The sequence below is a fragment of the Ostrinia furnacalis genome, unplaced genomic scaffold, assembly GCF_004193835.3.
Source record: "Ostrinia furnacalis isolate ACB-3 unplaced genomic scaffold, ASM419383v2 OfSCF4915, whole genome shotgun sequence".
NCBI lineage: Eukaryota > Metazoa > Arthropoda > Insecta > Lepidoptera > Crambidae > Ostrinia > Ostrinia furnacalis.
Window position 1 is genome coordinate 2,780,639 of NW_021135154.1, and position 25,358 is coordinate 2,805,996.

General features: G+C 35.0%; 1 protein-coding gene across 10 annotated transcripts in view; it reads right to left on the bottom strand.

The window, feature by feature from the left end:
- Window positions 1-12,485: 12,485 nt before the first annotated feature.
- The window catches only part of how (protein held out wings), a 73,179-nt gene continuing 60,306 nt past the window's right edge, over window positions 12,486-25,358 (bottom strand). The window contains exons 5-8 of one of the 10 annotated variants that reach the window (XM_028314895.1): window positions 22,228-22,333; window positions 20,714-21,040; window positions 17,955-18,072; window positions 12,486-15,369 (exon numbers count right to left, since the gene is read on the bottom strand). In XM_028314895.1, the coding sequence (XP_028170696.1) occupies window positions 17,996-18,072; window positions 20,714-21,040; window positions 22,228-22,333 (510 nt within the window). In that variant the 3' untranslated portion in view covers window positions 12,486-15,369; window positions 17,955-17,995. Of the gene's footprint in view, window positions 15,370-16,623; window positions 20,080-20,713; window positions 21,074-22,212; window positions 22,340-25,358 lie in introns of those variants that run through there. The other 9 variants (XM_028314890.1, XM_028314892.1, XM_028314888.1 and 6 more) reach the window with 9 other exon arrangements.

Genomic DNA, 25,358 nt, shown 5'->3' on the forward strand with positions numbered 1-25,358 from the left:
GAGGATAAAATATAAAAAGATTTGAAGAAAACTCGCCACAACAGATGTACGAATGAAAGTACAACTTGTTACAACAACAGACGCTATTTCAAAGTTATAAATGTGACACCTAGTTCCAAAGCTTTTCACGTCCCCACGTCCAAAACCTTCCTGGTTCCTGCAATCACGGCCTTCACTATTGTCTACCTTTCTCGTCGAAGCTTTGTACGTTCAGGAATTTCCAATAATACTTCTCAGACTCACTTATTTTTGTCGCCAAACATTCAAAAACCGCTTCTATCCCAACCGCAAAAATATCACATCGAATGTAAAAACAACTTTGCAAAGATACTTTCGCGATTCTATAAAGGTAAATTCGAAAGAGTTTCCAGTTTTCAAAGCTATGTTACCGTTACTTCGCGGGGGTTAAGTCGAACGCAGTAAAAGTAAATTGCTTCTGTAATGGATATTTTTCCTTAACATCGTCAATAAACGAAATGGGATATTCAGGATGAAAAATACTAATTCGTTTTCTGATAGAATTTTCCGGGATTATGTGAGCCATATTGTTATTGTAATATGAAGTATCAATTTTTCGAGATAATAACAATATAAATAATTCTTTTTGATGCGACGCCGCCGTGTGATCTTCTGTAAATTAGGTCTGTCTTTCGTTTAAAAATAGTTACAATACTTATGACTAACTGTTATACTAATAAGTATTATGTTAATATAAATTGATTAATATAAATACATAGTTAAAACAGACACAGTTAAGACGGACTTGGGACAATAAATTGAAATGGAAATGGGAATTCCAGGAAAAAACAGAATGTTCTAAACTTTTTAAGGGCCGAATAAAAAGGGAAACTTTCTACTTTTTAGATACTTAATAAACGACCGAAGTTTCCGTCGAAAGATACTTTATGAAGGGGTGATCGCATTGAATGGTGGTCATTAACCTAAATCCTGTAGATATTTTTAGTCCAGTCATAGCGTTGTTGAGTCAGTGCTATCGGCGAACGTTGAACCGTGCGATTGTTTGAAACAAACGCCTTGTTATGAAATTAAACGCCGCCTTACTTAACGCAAATTCCTTCGTTTAAAAGTATTTTCTTTCTTGGCTTAGTCACCATGCAGGTCAACGATTAATCATACATGTACTGGGTCATGTTACGAGTTATTATTCAATGGCTACTGTTGCATAGTTGTGAATTATTATTACTTGCTTTCAGCGATCAATGAAAAGTCGTCTATTCACGCGCTTATGTTTAGGCTAAGTAGTTTCAAGACATTGGATATCAGCATCTGCCATTAAAGAACTTGATTTGATTTATTAACTCAATTTTTAAAACGTTACTTCGTACAGACCTACACTCTCTGTGCACTTCAGACACAACATAAGCGCAATAATGATGTGACAGTCTGTTTATTCCGATGTCGTGATCGACATCCATCACTACGTCCCCAAGTTACGTTATAAAAATAGACAGTAGGTCATCTGGTACATTAGTAAGTTAAACTCATGTGGTTCACCTAGTAATTGGAAGTTCTTTGTAAAGCATTCTTCATAATTTCGTATCAACGGGGTACACTTACCCCATTGAGCGATCTGCCCCCATCTGCCAGACGGAGTCAACGCACGGACGGATTTCGTTGAGAAGCTAATTGCATAAGACCGTGGCCTCATCCATCAATCAGGATCTGTCGGGCCAAGGCCTAATTTGCCCGTTTGTTTCGCCACTAAGCCCGTGGCTTTTGCGGGTACTGATAGAGTTTAATTGCGAGGGGTATCTAGGTAAGGGATTGATTGGTTTTTTCAAAGAGACGTTCAAATTCTATATTTCAAAAGCGAAAGGTCACCGACTCACTCACTCACTCACTCATCACGAAATCTCAGAAACTATAAGTCCAGGAGTCTGAAATCTTGCAAGGGGGTTTATTTTAGAACGTAGGTGCTCACTAAGACGGGATTTTGCAATATTTAACCCCTAAGGGGGTAAAACGGGATCCTTGCGTCAAGCTTGCATTGCATTTTGGATCAATCACAGGCTTTGAGTGTAGATTACGGTTGCCATCCGTCCGGGTTTCTCGACTTTGTCCTAGTTTAGAGGGTGTCTGGGGAGCGTCCGGGCGGGGTTTCATTTGTTGTCCGAGTTTAAAACATTTCTAGTCATAAGCCATTTTTAATGACTGTTCATAAATTAGAATTTGGAAATCCACCTCAAATGAATCTGTAACCTATGAATTTGCAGGCTGTATGCAGATCACCAAGTCGCAAAGACTTAAGAACGGTGTCTTCTTACATACTTAGAAATAGAAGTTATTTTGTGAAGTTAGGTACTTATAATCCGATGTGCTGTCGTCAATACATTCTCAAAATGTTCTGACCCGTTTAATTGGACGACTAACTGTGAAACAATATCCACAAACACATACTATGAAGCTTTTATCGCTACAGGATTTACTGATAAAGCCTCTCCTGCCTGATTAAGCACCAAAGAAGGTCTATAAAGGGTACACACACGCCACAAAACTGCAACAGCCCAAACATGAAGCGTCAGCATTAGACTTGCAGTCATAAAATAGTTACAGCCCAACAGGGGAATTGTTCGGGACCCCCGTTATAATATACGTGGATACAAAAGGCTCGCCTCGTAAAGTCTGCCTACATAAAGCCTAAAAATATGCCAGGTAAGCAATTTCAAGTGCATCATAAGTTCGTCGCTATAGGGTTGAATGTAAGATTTAATTTTAATCTTCACTGCTACGACAGAATTTTTCAGAATTTTTGTCGTCTTCAGCGCTCAAAAGAGATTTGATAGGATTAGCTTGATCTATTGTAAATGTGATGTGCACTTACCTCTCCGAACCTTCATGCAGCGGCTGTGTTCAATGTTTCCCAGCTATTAGTTCTTTTGCAAACAAAACTGCTTTCATATTTTACATCACACAATGATATTCAATTATTCATCAGTATGATAGTGCTCTCTAATACTTCATAGTTTTCTCGTCCACAGTAACTGGGCATTTCTCAACCTGCAATGTAAATAACGTGGCATTGAATTCGAGTTTCTCAGCTGAACATTTTTACACTGTGGTCTCGGGCCTTTCTACTATATTACGGAGGAGTTTACCCTACCATAGATCGATGGACTGAGGATTGCCAAACTGAATATGGCACGTTGTAAAGATCGAAATGACACGGTACAGTGTAAAACTTTAGGGTTCGCTTGTTTGGGGAGCTGTATCCATAGATACAGCTAACCGATAGATAAAAAACCATAGCGGCTGGTGATTTTGTCTTATCTTCTTTAACCAGAGCACGAGGGTTTTTTTTGAGGAAATATTCAGTTTGCGACGAAGTGCAACATTTAATAATCTTTTGGGTTCTAATAATCGTTTAATTCATAAACTGATCGTATGTTATAACAAAATTAGTCAGTAAAATAAAACGAGTTGTTTCAAAAAATACATACGAGTACCTATCGTAACTACTTACATATTTAAAAACTTCCTATTTTATGTACCGAATTTTAGTATGCTATTATTATAGAAATACTTTAGCTATTTCGTGGTTTTTAGAAATACTATTGCAAAACTTTATTCGTTATACCTGCGTCAACGGTAATACCATTGCTAATACCTACTTGCAAAGCCGGGTCTGGACCCTAGTCAAAAACAGAAGGGGCAACGTTGGGATTTACAGCACTTCATACTTTACAATTTGTTGAAAAATAGCACCTATTACAAAGCCATAAGCTGCTTCAGAAACAAAACAAAATATTTGATGTGCCGTTATCCTACTTTATGCATTATTTTGTAGACAAGAAAGTACGACTAAAATCCGCCACTCCCATTCGCAAAGTGATCAAAGACTGCTGCTGACAACGCCACTCTTGTAGCGAAGTTTTGGGCTGACACTGTGTAGGTTTGTTGTCGACACAATAAGAAGAAGTAAGTATAAGTGATCAAAGATAGAAGAACATTAGATTTAAACTTATTTAAAAGTCCGTAAATCTTGGCGTAACTAGACAAAGAATTGCATTGTTACATTTCCGTATATTAACAATAATTCAGGATGTATTCCTTGGTATTCCAATCACGAGCCACTCTAAGAAACTTGACGAAGGCTTTTTGGCGGAGCAAAGTTTGTACGAGTCCCGCCGCACATACAAACGAGTGCAAATGGACCAGGAAATGTTCCGGAGAATTATTATAGTCTGCCGGCTTAGTGAAAAGAATCACCCTGCAGGCGACGCTCTGCTAAATGTACTTTCAGTTATTTCGTGTAAAGTTTATTTCAATTCTTGTTATACTTGTTCGGAAAATATCTGCATTTAACTAAAGAAAAACTGCGTTTGAAAAGTTATTGCGTTAATAATAATATGTAGCTTTGAAAGAAAATATGAATTCTTTTCAAACATTGCAGTGCTGGTCAACTTTCAGATTAAAAACATTTGTCACTTTATACTGTGTTACTTGTCATGTGCCCTTTCCAAAATTGCGTAGGTCAATTCAAACTGAACATTTGGATGAGGAAATGTTCCGGAGAATTATTACAGTCTGCTGGCTTAGTGAAAAGAATCACCCTGCAGGCGACGCTCTGCTAAATGTACTTTCAGTTATTTCGTGTTGGGATGTGTATTTATTTCAATTCTTGTTAAAGTTGTTCGGAAAATGTCTGCTGCAGGCGACGGAAAAACTGCGTTGGAAAAGTTTTTGCGACACCTACTTAAGTAGTAGGTAATTTCTCATTTGTAATTGTTTATCATAGCTATGCAATCTTGAAAGTAAACGTGAAATGTAACCTTTTCAAGTAGCATTACGTAAAGTGCCAAGTATGTATTGTTTTTTTCTTTTAATTGCGTAGGTAGGCAATTTATACTTACAAAAATACAATACTTACATATACCTATTTACTTAACACTAAAGTGAATTATCAGTAAGGATTTTACATAATATTAATATTAGATTAACGTTGTGTTTTTATCACCAAAGCCTCTTACCATAATTTTTCATCACTCCACAATATCTCGCCTAAATATCGCCACAATATACATCTTCCTGACCACTAAAACTGAAGAGTAACGCATTTACGAAGCATCTTGTTTCATGGGCCCCATAAATCATTCTAACGACCAGCCTTTTCTTGGGGCATTTTCACACGTTTTTCCGCTGAACGATGATGTTTTTCCTACTCGAGTTCGGCTTAGCACTTGCCGCCGCGAGACACTTTCGCCGGTGTCATTTCCTGGAGTCGTTAGAGAAATGCTCAGAGCTGATTTTCTTGGTGTTTATTTATATTTTTTTAGGAAGCAGATTGATTACGATATGTCTAGTTGCACGCGGCTGAATAAACTTACTTTTTCTTCGTACATCAGTCAGCCCAAAACTCTGCTACGAGTGGCGTACCTACTTACCCACCTAGACAATACGAAATACGACTAAATACTGACCATAAAAGCTTAAAAAAAGTTTTGCAAAAGTCTTTTTCACGTCAAACAACAGAGTATGAAGAAAACGCTCAAAGCAAAAAATCTTACTTACCTAATATTCTCAGTAAAATATGAAAAGAAATAAGTAGTTATACATGTTTATTGTCTGTCATTTAGGTCAGGTCACCTTTATCTAAAATAAGATCATCAATTTAACTCATCTAAAAGGCATTAGTTAGAATCCTGAGCAATATCGTGAGTGACAGCTCGAGCCGAAATCTAAAGCGTTTCTAATTAAAGTGACACTTCCATAATTACATGTATGAGAATAGAAAACAGGGACCGACACGGACAAACATGGTGAAAGGAAAAAGCATAGAATTTAAAGTAATCAGTTTTGACGACTATCGATGAACTAAGTGGTAGTTAATAAAAATGGTTTTTTTTTTCATAGTCTGGTATCTGGTAACACAAAAACACAGTTCCTTACATGATAATATTTTAGCACACAGAGCCTACATTTGAAATGTCTCGTCTGAGGAAGTAAACAATGATGATGGTTACGTTACTCAAGGTTATCATAACGCATCTAAGGACACGTTATAAATGTCTTAACATGCTATGCTATAATAATATGAAAGGAGGACGTAATGGAACAAATAATTAAATAACTCTAAAGTTCAAGTAACATAAACAAGTAATTAACTGCTAATCTATCCATTAAAAAACCTTGCAGTCAGATAATATCCTAAGCATGTTTAAGGTGCAAAATATTATCTAAGTAAGTTTGTGTTTCTTCTATGTTTTTATTCATAGCTGGACGAAACTAAGCTATTAAAAATTATTTTAGAGACGGACCTAAAATATTTTAAGAGTAAAAAATTAAAGGAAATGTAGGCGTGAACCACGGCCACGAATGTCAGGAATGCATTAGTGGATGCAATTTTGAACACGGAAATGTTGCTGGCAATTATAAATTTTTCGTAGAGATCAAAACAATTTAACGTGTGACATAAAATAAATATAAAACATTAAGGCTAAGTTGCACCATCTTCCAAACGTTGACAAACGTCAAAAATCTGTCAAACTCCATACAAAAACACCGGTTATATTTATATTATATTATATTTTATACCTAGCTAGTACATAATTTATACCAAATGGAATTTTATACTAAAATTAAATATTGTGTTGTAAAACCTTTGAAAAATTTACTGACAAGGTTTTTGCACTGCGTTTCTTGCAGTGGAGGGTAAAATGCATTTAAAATCAAAAGATAATTTATATTAATATGGATTATAAATGCGAAAGTAACTCTGGTCTGTCTGTCTGTCTTGCTTTCACGCCTAAACCACTGAACCGATTTTGATTAAATTTGGTATAGAGATAGTTTGAGTCCCGGGAAAGGACAAAGGATAGTTTTTATCCCGGTTTTTGAAACAGGGACGCGCGCGATCTAGTTTTTCTGTGACAGACAAAATTCCACGCGGACGCGGACGAAGCCGCAGGCGGAAAGCAAGTGACTGAATAAGTAGTTTCTCAAAATAAAAATAGCCGATCCTGCTAGTGGGAAATATTGCATATAAACTTGTATTGTAACTTATCTAGACCTAAAAAATAATTAAAAGCTCAAAATGACAATAATATATTCATTAAAACCTTCTTATCTCCAACGTTGTAAACACCAAGTTGTGGCGAAACTAAAGACGTTGGTCAATTATACAAATGTCCGTTAATTGCACAGGCGACAAGACCATTAATTAGTGAACTATCTGTCGGTCATTCTTGTATCTTTGTAAGAACAAGTTTGGGATCCAGTTGCAGTCGACACAGCGCAAATAGAACAGTTAGTTAAGTAGCTATAATTAACTGAGTAAATATAATATACTTACCATTAAAGTTAATTAATTTAGGTTTCATACCTTATGTTTCATACAAAGTTCCGTTAGACAATTTAATTTTGTGATAGGAAAACCTCTTGACTATTAACTAAGTACCTCTACAAGTACCTCTCCCGTTACTCCATCAATTGTAAAACTGATACTAAAGCCTGGCCCGTGAGCACGTAGAATTTTGTCCAATGACCCCAAGCTACCCATGTACCCATCCTTATCGCTCGCGCGTAATTATATTGCTATCGCGACTGTGCGACGGGCGCCCGCAGTGAGTGTGCGAGCGCGACAGCAACATAATTACGCGCGAGCGATAAGGATGGGTAGCTTGGGGTCATTGGACAAAATTCTACGTGCTCACGGACCAGGTTTAGACTGACTTATTAATCAATTAAATAATGTACACGAAAGAAGCCAATTTAAATGAGCTTAGCTTAGGTAAGTACATCTAGAATTTCAAACAAGATTATCAATTTCTTATTGAGTTTGTATTAAAGCAAATAAGTAAGTATCTCATGATCTTACAAAAAAAGGCTGGCGGTTCTACTTATCTGCGCTGTATTTGTGGTAGCAATATACTTATCACATGATACAACTTCACTTCACTAAAAGGCTTGTAAAACCACATGTTTGTGAGATAATTTGCATTTTAGTTTGTTAGTTCCATGTTGAATATTTCAATAAGGTAACCATACCAATGTTGATACACCAATAAAATCGAAGAAGTCGTTTTATCTAACTAACTATCTAGTAAATCGTTTAAGAATAGGTAAGTATTTGGTAAGTAAGTATTTACCTGAAGGACGAATAAAAAAACTTAAAAAGGCCCTTTATTACGAATATGCAAGATAAAGAAAACACTGTTAAACACCAGAATGCATCAGATGATCACATTATTTTGAAACATAGGTACCTACTTAATATATCACTATTACTACTTACGTCACAGTATAAAACAAAGTCGCGTTTCGCTATAATCTGTCCCTATGTATGATTAACTTGAAAACTACGCAACGGATTTTCATGCGGTTTTTTTTTTAATAGATAGAGTGATTTAAGAGGAAGGTTTAATTTTGTATAGGTATTATAACATGCATAATAGGTATTAAAGAGAAAAGCCGAGAAAATAATAGGTAAACTAAGCTAGTAGGTACGTAATAGGTAAACCGATTCGGAATACTTATTGTAAGTGTTCTCGTAATAAATACATAAAAGAATGCATAATAGAAAACTTACAAAATAAGTTTCTTATTCATGCTCTAAGGTACAATTTTCCAAATGTTCCAAAACAATGGGCAATTAGCTGCAATTTTTGTGCGCTGAAAATTGCGACCGCCTCAGGGGAAATTTTTCATTGGAATAGAACCTGACAAAAAAGGAGAGGCATTAATCACTAGGAGAGAGGGAAAATGAGACAGCCGTCATGATGGACTGGAAAGTTAAACCGCATGGGGCTACTCATATAATGGATGTGACTTTAACATAAATGGGGCTTTTGATAAAAGTTAGAGCTTAAAAATGCGGATTGTGCCAATGCAAGTTGAATTTGTTTGGTCTTTTTTTTTACTTAGGTCTGTGTCCCAATCTGAGTGTAGTCATACCAGTCCAGTCCAGCTGAGTCCAGTCTTCTCAACTGAGGATTAAGTGTCAAGCAAGGGAACTAATGCCCGTTTTCACTAATTTTTAAGTAACCCATATTAGTAACACATAACAGGAGTTTTGTTTCATAGGGGTCACTTAAAACATTAGGGATTGATGGTGAAAACGGGCATAAGACTCACCCTATAGGGATTGCCTCAATCAGAGCATTTGGAGCTAGGTTGCATTTTTTTTGGTTTCTCGTTTGACTATCATGCTCCTTATTTACTCATAAAAAAATCATTGACTGAAAAAGCTAAGCTTGCTTAGATAGAACATAAAAATGCAGTTTCCTATTGGTCATATTTGGCTCAGTTCTAAGAACTCGTAGTATTTTTCCAATAATGCGGTGCGGTGTTGCATCGAATGGCATTCTAGGCCTTCACTCGCGGTTCTTGCAGGGCTTGCCCTGTTATTATCGCATACGCTATGATTATACATTGATTTATATGCATGAGCTCTTTCCAAATGATGCATAATTGGCCTTGCGTTTTTATTTTTAAAGTTATTAGGCGGCCTGTAATAAATCTTCGCCATGACGAGTAATAAAGTGGTTTACGATGAAGGAGACGTTTCTGGAAATAATGACTTCGATTCTGAACAATTTGGTAAACAAAAATTAAAAAAAGTAACTTGTTACCTGAACTAACAAGTTTATCTATAACGAAAGGAAAATCGGAGACTGTAGGTAGGCAAGTACCATCATAAGGTATTCATATTGCTTGCTGCTTTTAAGTTATTTTACCTGTTTAGATTGGTAGCTATACCTACTGATTGATAAACTAAGTTATCAAACAACTACAGAATAGGTACAGATGAGCAAAAACCTTGTCATTAGATCATCTACCTAACTTAGGTTAAACTTGTCTAATTTTAATTTAATTTTCCCAATAGGTAAAGCCACGGATCACAATCACTTACACAATTTTCAAAGCAATCCAAGCTTACAGTATCTAGCTAAACAGTGGAAAATCCATCGCCATGGACGCATCGGACCGATTTCAACGGAATTTTCAATAATAAATGCTCCGGTTCGTTTTCTTGGATTGTTTCTGTGCGTGCACCGGCTAGGGGCAGTCGCTCGTAAAATTGCACCCGACCTGGGGGAGACGTCTCAAGACGCCTGTGCATTCTTATTTGCATAGTACAAGGCAGTTGCGAAGATAAATAAAATTTAAAATCGGTAATAGGAATGGAAACTGAATCCAGAAGAAAAAACTGACATACAAACTTACCTAGGTAATTCGTTAAAAATCTTATTAAGATAGGTGTTATTTCTAACAGTAGGTAATTAGTAAAAACTAGAAGTGGTAGGCTTACTATGAAAAACATGATTAAAATCACATTTTGTATCTAAATTTAACTTAGCAATGTTAATTAGTCATCAGATTAAACATCAATTATTTTAGCAGATGTGGAACTGGAAGACTTGGAACTATTTTTGGACTGTTTGGTAGCCGGAATCACACGCACCTTCCTTTTCTGTGATCACGAGGTAGATTCGAGTTTTTTCAACGTCCCTAAAAAGTGATCACTAGCTAACTAAGTAGGCAATAGAATGAAGTTGTTTTAAAAGCCATATTGATTGGCTCTAAACAAACATTTTATGTGAAAACTTACGTTATACTGTGTCATCCAGAAATCAACCCGGACTTATAGCAGTCAGGGGTGCGGCGAGGTCATAAAAACTACTTCCCCTAAGTCCGCAGGTTGTGTTACGAGACTATGTTTACTGGCAACACTCGTTTTCTTACACTTTCATCCGCTTTTCCTCCCATTTGACACTTTTGACGACGGCGTTTCTCGACCGAGCGTTTAACGAGATTGCCAGTTGACAAAATTTATTTGACGTTCGCTGAAGTGTTGGGTGGACTAATAAATTGGCTTCCTCTTTTTCGATCGTGCGAGCTGTAACAACAACATGTGATGTCTCATACATACTGTTACTTGAAACAACATACACATTGAAACAACAAACATGCAGATTTAATGAGCTAGGCTCAATCTCTTGCCTAGCGTGCCCTCCAAGGCATGAAATCTTTACTTATTCCTTTATTTTTCAGACAGGTTGATTGAATCCTGTTCCTAATCAAACTTGGAACAATTAGTGATTGTCTTATGACATTATGTAAGTACTTCATTAAGCCGGTAAGATAGCCAGTTCCTCTGTGGTTGAGGATTCCGAGTGAAGCTCACCTTCGGCCTGATCATCACTTACCATCAGGTGAGATGCAGGCCAAGAGCTTCCTCGTTGTGGATAAAAAAAAAAAAAAAAAAAAAAAAAGTGTACCAAGTAGTAGGTACTTAACTGCCTGCTTCACGATACGATAGTGTATAAAAAGTGACGAAAAAGAAGCAACTACGCTTGCTCGAAGCAAAACCATGAAAACTGCAAATATATGGCCTTAGGTACAATCCACCTACAGCTGCAGATTCCCACATGTCTGCGATGGCTGTTTTGTAGAGTTTTTGTCTTATTCAAATGCACTAAGGGCACTTTTCGCGTAAATTAGTGTTAAAAAAAGTATGGCATCCCGAGAAAAGAGCGCAGGCGGATTTAAAATTCCATTTCCTGGAATTGTGAAAAAGTTTTAACTGCAGCTACGGGTTAAATTAATGGTTGTCTAAACTGACTTAACCTATAATTTACTATGGACAGAGCTCTCCAGATTTAAATATTAATGGTGGTATGTCTGTTATAAAATAAATTATTTCTTGCATGCTTTTGCAGAGGATTTTTTTTTTATTTGGTATCTAATGGAATGATACACCTAGTTACCTAGTGCTTTATTTTTTGTACAACGTATAATCATGCAAATTTTAAATAAGCCTAAGTACCTACTTATTTCTTTTCCACGTTAAATAACTACCTATATTTTAATTTAACAAAAGCTCTAGCACTACAATTTAAACATTCGTCAAACTAAATTCTACTGTGATTCTACACTGGACAAAAATAAACTACGGAAGGACGGTGGCAGCACTGGCAGCACTGTCGCGCAGGCTCTTCTATAAAGCGCCCTCTATCGTGAAATGTCTCTATGAAAACTCTACGCTACACGCGGAAAATACGGCGTAGCTCTTCGTAGACTATCACCAAGTACCAGTAAGCAACAAAACATGGCGCTTTTTAATGGAAAAGTTACATCAAATGGAGTTTTCGTGGAATATAAGTAATATTTATTACATTTTGATATCCACCCAAAGTAGGTATAGGCACGTTAATAAGAAATTGTGATTAGTGAACTTGAACCAAAAGTTATTTCGTCACAAGCAAGATTTATATTTAATAGGACATAAACTTTTAAAATAAATTCTTAGTTAAAAAGCCTACTTAATTATTATTTTCGTCATTAAGTTTCTAGGAAAAATAATAACTTCTTTGATTAATTTTTTAAACCTTTTTGTAACCTTTTCTTTAAAGTTTGTATTTACCTACATACCTATGTAGATTTTCATTTCATACAATATTTTACATCCATTCATTGTTGAGGTTTTGAGAAGATAGGTAGTAGGTAAATTAATAAAAAAAACAACATTTACGTTTTCCAAATATTTACTACTTAATGCCAAAATCAATCTTAAACACACATCAAAACAGACATAATATGCACAATCTCACTTTTAACTAGAAGTATTCTCTTTTTTTTTTGTTTTTCGAAAACAATTTTGTAAGAATCTGTTATTTTTCACTATAATAATACTTTAATTGAAAAATAATATAATATAAGTATGTACATAGTTCATTTAAGGCACTTGTTTAGTGAATTGCCGTAATGTAAGAATAATAAGTACAAATTAATAAAAAACAATGACATGAATAAGCTTGTCTGCGGATGGCACTAACCATGTTTCAAGAAATACATTATTAAATCTATGAAACACAATATAATATAACTAGATATAAGCAGACATTACATTTAGTTTGTACATTATTTCTTCCATCACAATGCGGATAAAGATTTTTCTCACATTTTTTACACAGAATTATTTTTCTTATGGCATATGCATTTTATGATTTCATCTTTAAATGCTGGATTTTGTATTAAATGTGTTTATTAGTTATTATTTGTACAAATCATAAACTCCTTGTACCTAATATTATTATGAACACATTAAAGTGACGATAAGTCAGCGGTAGTTAAATAATAATATTGTCAAGTTATCTATTATTTTAAAAGAGAATTACCTATCTTGATTTAAAAATTCATGTATGTGCACCTGGCCATACCAAAACATAGCGGGGAGCACAGTAGTGCGCATCGCCAAGACGATTTGGAATATTTATAAATAAATATTTGAGTTCATTGAAATGAAGAAACTGGTGAGAAAAGTATTTTTTTTGTTAACACGCTGTTATGGGTTTTAAATACGCTTGCATTTAAGCATGATCAGTAAGAGACCAAAATTTAAGTACTTATAACGACAATATCATGGACGGAGTGTTAACAACTGCGACAATAGAATATGAATAATGACAGGGAAGTTAAACATACTTCATTTATGTATGTATATTGTGATATTATGTAGGATTTTAAACAAATGGGATAACTGATAATATAATTCTTTATAAAATATTTAAACCTAAATATTATAAGTGAATTCAGCAACGTTATTAAATGATCTAAGGAAGCACCTAAATGCATAGCCCGAGTGTATTATTATAAAAATTTAAACACTAAACCTTAAAATATGTTCACATTTAAAGAACACGTTAATAATATATTTCACTCAAGAATTTCAACATCTGTGATAATATTTTATTAAATGTATTAATCTCAACATTTCAGATCTCTATTAAATCTTGTATAACATCAAACTTTACACTGAGATTTATCATTAATATATTTTCATTGAGTTATAACATCTCTATTGCACTTAACTTACTATAGTTATTGAATATTGCTTCTAATTACATAATATAATATGTAAGCTATATACATAACACTTACATAAATTATTCGATTGCCCTAGTTACTTTTTTGATCATCGGAGCAGATTTTATGAAGAGAAAATAATTTGGTTTTATGTACTGGCTGTGAGAAACATTAGACAAAAATAGTTTGAAAGTACTATGAGATTTAAAGAACTAGAGATTCACATGGAGATTGTAACAAAGGCACTTAATATATTAATAATATGCTTCCAAAACTACTCTAATGAATATATTTGGACATTTTTCGTTAACTAACTTTCAATTTCCGAAACAAATGTCTAAAATTATCATTTAGCAATGTTAACAATAATTTAATATCTCCTAAATCTTAACTATCAATAATAAGCATTTAACAATTTATATAGAAGAACCAAGACGGTGCGATTGTACATTATTAAGGCACTTAGATGCACATAGATCTATTATTTTTCCTATAAATATTAAGCACTTAAATAATATAAAATACAATATTTTTAAACATAATATCTCTAAAATGTTATATTCCTCATAAATTTTCCACGCACTCGTTGGCCGATTTAAAGTGAATTTTGCAAGGAAGACATAAATTTTGTTTTGAAATATAGCTCTCAAAAATACATTACATTAGTCTTTGGTTTAAAAGATAAAATAATTTATTGCCAAAATATATGATGGGCTAGTGGGTGCGTGGGAAATTTCATATCAGTCCAATGTAAGAAGATCTTGGAGCAATCAATTAAAAACATCAAGATACATAGGTACTTACTTACTTTGGCTACCATGCAAAGGTCGCGTTCTTGTTTTCGGTTCCTTGTCTAGATCAAGATGTTTGGTGTGATGCTTTCTTCTCAATTCAGCGTTATTGGCATCACAATGGACAATGTAAGTAGATAAACAAAATTACATCATAAATGTAAATCTTGCGATTTAGCTGAGATGCCTTAAAACTTTCCTCAATAATCTTGAGATTATATTGTCTCCTTTCTGAGATTTGTAAAATATATCAAATAAATTTGATTTTGCTCCTAGTAAATAAAATAGTGCAAAAAATAAAAAAGGCGGCGTTAAATGTGTTTTCCATAAACATTCAAAGGCTAACATAATAAATTTAAAATACTAAAGAGTTTACACTATGAAGATGAGTATGCCACATTTAACACCGCGAAAGGTCTGGGATATCCTAACAACACTCGTGCTAACAACAACACGATCAAGCGACAACAGAAATACAATAAGTTACAATATAGTAAATATAGTCGATGGCGTGTGCCATATCAAAAAAGTAAATATATAATTGTTAATAAAGTTCATCATGTTATAAACATAACAGGCATATAAATGTTAATAGTTAGACTATTATAATACATAGTATGTGTTAACGTGAAAGGCCCAACAGCTATAGCTACATGGTGGTCGATGTTCCGATGAGAATGTTACGCGGCGACGTGGGCCGGGCGGGGCGGGCGGCCGCGTCTCCTGTTAATTCCTCAGCGCCGTTAGCACTCACCTAGCCGGGTTAACGAGAAGAGAGAAAAACAGAATGTTAGTATCGATCAAAATGTCATGGTCCGACTACACGAGCACAATCGGGCTACGCTTTAACGCTGTTGTTGAGCTGCCGGCGGTCTCGGGTTTTGATATTCATAAACGGCGTTGTAAATTGATTGGGGACCGATTCAAAAGTAGCACACGTCATGGATAAAAAGGACAAAACAAGACGATATTGAAAAATAAATGCCTGATAATTTATTTATATGACAACTTGGCGTGGTGCGCTACTGTGCGCCTAGGTATTCTATGCTTAAAAAGATGTCAGTTGTGGAACTTTTAATTACATAAAAGTAGATTTACAATATCATAGCAGTTTTATGAATATCAAAATGCATTATGGAACTTGGAACGGTTGGTTAGACAAATTCTAAAAGGTCTGCTTTCGGCTTTATTAAAATGGCGTTCGATAAATCGTGAATAGTCGTTTAATGTGGGACCGGCATGCAGCTATTCAACAAAAGCTATAAACCGTGAACTCGGATTGATGTGACTGGTGTTCGGATATTGTCATAATAACAGAGATTCTGATAAAACAAGTATTAAGGGGAGGCTATCAGGCATTCGCGCCGCGGCATCGACTCACGGGGCCCGGTTAATTTATTATTATAACGGATACTTACTCATTAGTTTACGCAGTTAATGGTTGAAAAATGTTAAAATAATTTAGTATGATAATGATAATCTACAATATAGGATTAAATGCCCAATAGTTCCCAAACGAACAATGCTCGAAACATTTTATCGATGTCCATGCTTCGAGCATTGCTCAACAAACAAGCATAATAAATTTTATCACTTATGTATAACCATAGCACCCAGATGCAAGTATGTAAGTTATTCAACACATTTGCTGCGAAATTTCAATAATTGCAATATAATAGCATTCTCTTAATTTTGTTAATAAGACTGTGATAACATAATTCAATGTCATTACATATTTGCATGTTAGTGACTCATATAATATAAATACATAGTTACAGATAATCTGCAAGTTGTAATGTGACAATAGCAGTTATGATAGTGCACTTAATAATTATTATTATGTCAACAAACGGGGGACTTGGCCTTGTGGAGTTGCGTGTTAGTCGTGTGAGGCTACAATTTTATTGACCAATGACTGCACGTCATCAACTTTATCGACTTTATAACAAAAAATCAATTTTACATAATTAATTAACATTAACCGCGAGCTAATAAAGAAAACGCTTAGTAAAATTTCAGACAAATTTATTGCATGTATATCTTCTGAAAATGCATTTATTTACAATCAACAATTGAAACAATATCTTTACAAAAACATCATCGCTCAAATAAACTCATTTCATAAAATTACGAATAGCATTTTTATCTAATAATCATTTCAATATAAGAAGCGTGAGATTACGTGTTGCGGCACAGGCCGTCTTAAATCCACAAGGACACAAGTGCAATCTTAAAATAACACTTTCAAATACGAAAGTTTAATAATACCTAAGGCAAAATAGAAACAACTAGTTTAAAAATTTCATATAAAAAATCTTATATTGACTAAGAAAAGTTGTGATGATTACGAAAGTGTGAAGTCAAAGGAGGGACATTTTGTTTAATACTGGATTGATGGCACGAATTCTGAAAATGCTATCCCTTGACTAATACTGGGCGAGAGATGGGAGAAGGATTTCACAACCCTATTATAGCACCGCCATGGATTCATTTGGCTGGACTCAACATAAGTAAGCTCTACAAACTATCTCGAACATTCTAAAACATAGTTCGTCAATCCTTCCTCCCATTAATATGTTACCCGAAGAACAGTGACTGTTCAAGGCACATGTTGTGATTCCAAATCGCAATGACACAATATCGATAACGTTTACATTCAAATAGAAATACTCTTTATAATCGCATCGCATCACAACATGTAACAGATCTAAAAATCTATAAAAAAAAGATATATAAAAATCACAGTTTTCAAATTATGCAGTGTCACTTCAGATGCGGTATGAAGTAGCGATGGACATAATACATCCTATCATCATACTAACGTAACTAATAAGTACACAATAAAATAAATAAAATAATAAGGACACAGAGAGACAGTAAAGCAGAGACACCCACGCATTCTCGCTGACGAATATGGTTGCTGGAAAACATTAAAACTGCGTGACCAAATAAATCCAGAGAAACACTGAACTCATTTATTTTCCATCGCGAATGTGATAGTTAATATTTTACTGCGGATTGTTTATGCATAGTAGCTTGCCAAGTGAAGTTCCTCGAGCGACCGCTAGGGGCGCTGTACATACAAAATACCACATGGCACAATACTGACCGAGATTATAAAGCTGAGGAACTAATATCAATGAAAGACAGAAACCGTCATAATGACTGTGTTTGTCCTACTCAAACAACTCAAACTCAAAAATTTTCGGTCGATTTTCACCAAAATTGTCTAAAATCCAAGTATAAATAATAATTACCAGAGTTCAATGCTTCGTGGACAACAATCTACAGTGCAAGCAAACGTATTCATCATGGCGTATGCGCGCGCGCGCTTCTCACCTTGTAAACAAAATGGCGGCGTGAGAGCGTTTTGGCGGGAATTAAGGCGCCGGTAAGGCGGTGCGCTGATAAGGGTGCTCCCTCACTTGCGCTAGCCGACCCGCCCTCCGCACGACACCTAGCGGCATATACATATTAAAAACCTGTGTCGTAACAACCATTAAAACATTTGAAAACTCCAACCAACACGGCTGCTGAAGAAACATTTCAATAATACAATTTTTAATCAGTTTTTACAACATAGATCTGGGTGACTAAAAAGTTTTAAATGCTGAAAAGAAATGAAATTGCCATAAATAAAGAAGAAGCTCTTAGTTTTCTAGACTTAACAAATCGCAATATCTAGTTAACTATCACTGCCAAATACTCTTCAATGTCGCGATAATACTAAAATTTTTAAAGAATCTTATTTTGGCAGTAACACTAACCACTATTATTATGCTAATGCCTAAAGATTAACTATTTTATTGCTTTGGAAATATAACAAAATAAAACATTTATATATCGCGGGTCTGAAAGCCCGGTCAAGGTACAGGTAAAAATGGCTGGCTTTAATTTCATTTTAAATAAATTGACTACAGTGTATACTGCGGTTTAGTAAACCTACACAATAATATACGGATGTATAATATTTTCATAAAGCTCACTCTTTTCTAACCTATCTAAATCTTTTTAAGATAAAAATAATACTTAACCTATGGTATGTTTATAAATATAGTATGGCTAATAAATTAATAAATTACGTTGTGATTGTAACAATAACATATGTTCGATATCGCTTCGTTATTATTGTTACAATTCATAAGCATTTTATAACCGCCTAGAATGTTTTATAGTTTTGTTCGCTATGTGTGTATAAATTTGTTTATTAATCTTGTCAGTGTTGTTAAAAGTTAAAAAAAGAAATAAGTGCTGTATCGTGTAAATTCAAATCGTATTTGGTCCCTTTTGCTTGTAATCGCTGAATTTTAATGCAGTTCATTTCGTCATTCAGAGATTTTACGGTTAATAAGTTTCTGTTATTTACAAATAAAAGACACGAGATTCACAGGAAATCTTGAAAATGTAAGAAAACAACATGCAAATGGTAGATTTTTTCAATTTACGAGAACGCTACATCGAATCGTATTTTTGTTTAACGTACACGTATGAGTTTTACATTATAAATTAACGCGTAAAAAACTATGTTTTAATCAACGGCATTAATTTCTGATTTTACATATTCGGTGAACTTTTTTCCAATTATCTTTATGTCTTCAGCTAATTCATAATTATTTTTCATAGCAAAATTTTGTACTTTATATTTCACTTTACTGAATATTTTATATTCGTTCATTATGGACTCTATTGTCTTGTAAATAAATGTTAAGTTTATATATGTAATAACGTATTAAAAATATTAATGTAAAATTTATTCGCGTACAAAAACCGATTCGTTTTTTTAATGATAATTGGATCTACAACAATGTTGTTAATTGATTAGTTATGTTACAAGCAAGGGTTATCACAAGAACTATAAAATGTTGGACTCTACTATAACCATAGACATCTGTAACGTGATAGAATAATAAATAAACATATAAATTCTATGTCTTTGTATACGAAACATCGGTAACTTATGAGTTCTACAATTGGCAGTTTCAGATACAAAACTTAAACACTCTACTTCAACATAACTGCCATCACCTTAACAAGAGGCAACGGTAATATAAAATTTGCAATAAATACTTTGTTCATTATTTAATAAATATAAAAAAATCTGCAATATAATAAATAAATTAGCAATATATCTTTGATTGTTCGAAAACAAAATTATAATTTGTGTGAGACTGTACAAAACAGCAAGAAAAAAAAAACACAAGAAATAAGACAATAACATCGTAGGTACAAAATGTTGAGTCACTAGACTAAACGTACTTAATCATTAACCTTATTCTACGATTGATCATGGCTTTATTATGACTTTATAGAGGCGTCCTGTGAGTTACGAAGCGTATAGTGTCATAGTGTCAAAGACGGTAATAATGTTGCGTCGGGCGATATGTCGCTTGCAGCCTGCCGTATCTTAATGTAGGCTGGTTCGATTCCGGCCATTGTCAAAAACCGGCAAGTAGATATCTCGACGCTGCAAACCCGATGAAAATAATTTATTTCACACACAGTACAAATACAACGACACCATGTGTTACGATACGCTAAATTAGTCGGTTAGTACTACGGTCGCGGTCGTGACAATGTTAAAACTCGTCGCTGCCTACATTTGATATGTGAATTATTTTGTTATGCTAACCGTCGTTGTAAGGTAGTTTTGAAGCCAAAGTTAAAAGGCAAGACTAGTTAAGCTTGAACGACAATCGAAAACAATAAGCATGCAACGAATAACGAAAAAAAAAACTAACACTCGATCGTAACATGCGGTTATCTTTTACCGTAAAAGTCGTATCATTAAAATATTTGTTTAGATTTTTCGCTAAATACTCCTTTCTTACAACCTTACTTTATAATTATGACTGATTATTACATTCGAGTCTATGGACGAATTTAGGTAAAACTAAAACCCGGTACCGTATCAGTTAGTACGTATGTTGAACGGCGACGTTTGATAACACCTAAATATAATACGTATTTGCATAACATAATAATATAACGCCTTTCTAAACGCAGTTTCAACAATAAAAAAAAAAGAAACAAAACAACGGTACGGCAAATAAAAAAGGGGTTATCAAACTTCGTGTGAGATCAACGGGCGAACAACCCACCCGTATGGTCAGCCGCGGCGTACTCGGCGGTCAGCAGAGGGTTGCCGGCGGTCAGCGCTGCGTAGTTGGCGTAGTCAGCGTAGGGAGACGCGTAGATGAGCTGGTGGGCCGGCTCGCCGGGCGACAGGAGGCCAGCTGCGGCCCCGCCGGTGCCATTGAGCAGCCCTGCTTGGGCGCCGGGCGCGGCCGACATACGCGGCGAGAGAATCAACGGCGCCCCCAGGGGGGCCTGCGTACGCAAAGCCACCCCCCCCACGCCCCCCCCTGGTGCGAGCAGGCGTTGCGTCTCGGCGGCCGCCGCCGCAACCCTCCGCCACTCCTCGTCAGCTGTGGAGTCACTCATTGTTTCATTGTATGCCACTGGAAAAGAGCAGGTCCGGGTAGCAGCGCATAATGAAGTGGTACCGCTGGGTTCTGCGCCGTGGTTACGGCGGCAGAGTTCGCATCTATTGGTGATTTTTTAAAGGCCATTCATAAACTTTTGTTTATCTTTATTCTGTATCATATACGCGTTATCTCGCTATATTAACATTTATAAATATTACAATGTTTATACTTATGAATGACCTTTTTAATTGATTCTGGTGAAATAAATGCTATAAAGTAAAAAATATACAATATCGTAATTTATAGTATCAGCAGCAACATTCAATTGAAAATACCCAAATATGCAATTTGCATAAAGAAACCCATTTTGTAAATGAATGTGTTAGCATCACATAATTTTAACACAAGTAAACCAGCGTGTATTCACCAATAAAACGTTTTGAATCCAAACGGTCCCTCAAGCTCTCTGATAAGGAACTGGGTGATGTGAAGTCATCTCGTGTTAATAGTTAACAACCGTAACATGCGGCAAATCAATTAAGTTAGTCATCTCAAGTCGCCGTGATGACTCATAGCAAACAATGGTGTATGGTACATGTATTTGATGGACAAACGGCTTGAAATCACGCGTTTCGAGATCACATTCCAACCCAGAACACAGTATTATCACCCAAGATTTCACTGATAAATTATAATAAAAATATGGCATTGACAGCAGACTCGTATCCGATATAATTAAAATACAGTGTTATTTTACAAAATAGAAAGCTGTTGAGGTTAATGAAACAACACTATGTTTCTTGGACACTTGGATTTAAGAGTTTTTAATTTTTATTTATGCATGGTTTCTCAATCATAATCCAGATCATTCCATTCAACTGAGTCATCATAGATGGTGTTTTAATCAAAATTCACCATAGATTCATGGTTGTGTATAACCTAAAGACTTTTAGTCCAGGATCTCTGATCTCATTACAGTAAAAATTCATATTATGTAGGAACGTCAGCTTGATGTGCTTAAAACTGTGACATTTTTGCTCTTGTCATAGATGCTAATTTGCAACAAAAATATACTCAGTCTGTTCTAAAAATCGGATACGAGCCCGTTACCCACACCCAATTGTATTAGCGACTTACAGTATGTTAGTTACAAAACATGAATGCGACCATACTTATGAGGCACTGACCGTTGACGGGCACGACGGCTTTCGCGCTTGAATCGCGGTAGGTGCCGTTTATGATGGCCAATTCCATCAACTGGCGTTTCTTCAGCTCGTCTTCCCCGTCGGCTTGCTGGAACAATATGGTGAAGGGATCGTGAGTTAAATAAATAACATAACTATTTATCATCATTTTAGTTATAGGACATTTATTGCTGACCATACGTTTGTTGACCATTGGCTAATTGGCAGCGGTATGCATCCAGCGGCTTCCTACAACCTTTATCAAAATGTTTCTTTTATTAAGTTGGAAACTTTTAGTTGCTTTGAAAAGAACAACATTTTAAACATTCCTAATACTGATTAACATCTCAAAAGCTATGTGGTAAATAAATATTGTAACCGGCGAAATATCTCAAAGCTATGTGGTAAATGCATAAAAATTCTGATTCGAGAAATTAGTAAATTATACACACTGAAGATTATACGAAAATGTTTACATGTTAAAATATTGTTTAGATAATGAATCTCGCTTTCTGTATAACTATTAAGTTAAAACACTGAAGATTGTAAAGGGCACGCTTTTATCTTAATTTTAATAAAAAGTATAATGAGATAAGATGCCCTCATTAAAACGTTTTCTTTTCAATTAGCCCTTAACGAGATGACACGATTATCTGTGGTCACCAAGTATTTTGTTAACACGACCTTTTAGTATGAGGTCAATCGTACCTACAACCTTTAAGTTTACGTCATTGCTTGAGAAATTAATTAAGTTCAACATGAAGTTTAATTCAACGATTTACGGTACACCCAATATTTATTAGCGAATCAAAATTAAATTGGACAGATATTGCGTGACGTCAAAAATAATTAATAGTCAAATAACAGAAATTACTTATCATATCTTTAAATCATACGCGTAAGGTAAATGTGTGGGCTGAAAATTTTTAGACCTGCCCATTTATGTAAGGTCAGCTTTGAAAGTAGAAAAACAAAAATTTAATAAATCACTCCCAAGTATGAATCTACGGACAGAAATAATGAATTATTACTTACAATATTTATGAATGTCTAAACACAGCTTAGCGGAACCGCAACGAATTTGTCATCATAAGGTAAGTTACTCGTTGATTACTAATATCCGTTTTTACTATTCGTAATTTGCTACACTAGCAAATTACAAATGTAGGTATTGCAAGACAATCCCAACTAATATTATAAATGCGAAAGTAACTCTGTCTGTCTGTCTGTCTGTCTGTCTGTTACGCTTTCCCGCTTAAACCTCGCAACCGATTTTGATGAAATTTGGCATAGAGATAGTTTGAGTTCCGGGAAAGAACATAGGATAGTTTTTATCCCGGTTTTTGAAACAGGGATGCGCGCGATAAAGTTTTTCTGTGACAGACAAAATTCCACGCGGGCGAAGCCGCGGGCGGAAAGCTAGTATTAAATACAAATTATTTTTAGCTAGCTTCGGCTGGCGGCTTTGCACGCGTAGAATTGGTCTGATATAAGTAGAAAATCTTTATAATTCTTTAACAATTACACATAAGTTACAGATAATTGTGTATTTTATTTTAGTATTTATTATAGCCAAATTCATCAAAACGGCTTCAATAGTTGCAACAAACAAACCGACATTTGTATTTATTATTTACTAAAAAATACATCGATGACGTTGTTTGATCGTCGACCTCTAACAATATTACTAAATTACGCTTCTTTTTTGTTTATTGTACCTATACTATGTATTAAAGGACTATAACTTGTGCTACCTATCTTATTATGACGTCATTTTAGTCGTAAACAATGGAAATTTTATGGTGCGATTTAAAACATCAAACAAATGCGAAATTTAAACTACAGTAGAGCAGATTCCAAGGTAATATTAGTTAAAGTAGATTAATGGGAACGGCTCGGACTCAATAACGGTGCAATAAAAATTCGGCAGATGATGTCAGATGTCAGTGTACCTGAAATCTGTACTGCCGATGCATACATTTCACGCTTCATGGCTTTAAGAATAATAGCGCAGCAATAAAATAATGAGAATCTTGTATGTAAAATGAGATCAATATCTTTGTAGCTAGTTTTTTTTATCATGATTTATGATTATAAAGACAACAAGCTTATTACAAAATTACTTAAAATATTCCTAAATGTTTTGTTCTTGCTTTTTATTTAGCAGCAAAAGGAACATAGACAAAACACGTCTAAACAATAACTGTCTAAAACTAATTTACTTTATTGGTTTTAAGAGTTTTATGAATAAGAGGGTATATTTTTTTAAATAAGTAAGTTTCCCAAATACACTCAGCGGCACGGAATTTGGCCCAAGCCTAAACACCCAGATATGAGGCCAAATAGGTGTTGTATACCTAAGTTTCGTGTGACATGTTAACAGAACATTCCTTTTTGTTAATTCAAGAGGTTAGATTCATAAAAAAATGCGTCTGTTTAACTTTTTTGACTCTAAAAACGCATTTCGTTGTTGGAGCGTAAAGAGTACGGGTAAGTTTAAATTCGATATTAAATGTTGTAAGGGTTTGGCGTTTTGTTTTTTGTTTTTAAATTAATCTTAGGGTTATTCTCGTTTCCATAATTTGAGATTAATGCCCATTACTCCAGCTCAAGTTGCTCAAATAGTGTAGCTTAGAATTCAAGGGCGTATGCAGCGGGAGATGGCTGAAACTTTCAATTTATGGCGTACAAACTTAAGATACACTTTAAAAAGCCATGACCAGAACGCCTTTTACACAAGAAGACCAAGAAATGGGGAATTAAGGTGTATGTCAGCGCGCGATGACCCGATTATCGTGTTTGCAATATCAATAAATCGGGTTCTCAATACGTTTGAGATACGCCAGCGTTTACAAACAACATGCCCAGTGAATGTCAGTGAGCACACAATAAGAAGAAGGATGGAGGATCATAACCTGCATACTCAAAGACCAGCTCGAGAACCAGAACTTCTCCGATACCTTCGCGAAGTGCGACTTACGTTTTCTAGAGAACATGCAAATTGGACGCAAGGCTAATGGAGTAAAGTTCTATTGATCGATGATTGCAGAGTCACCTTAAGAGCTCCAGACGGCAGTGGAAGTGTATAGAGAAGGTGCGGAGAAGAGTTACTAAGCAAACATACAGTTTTCATA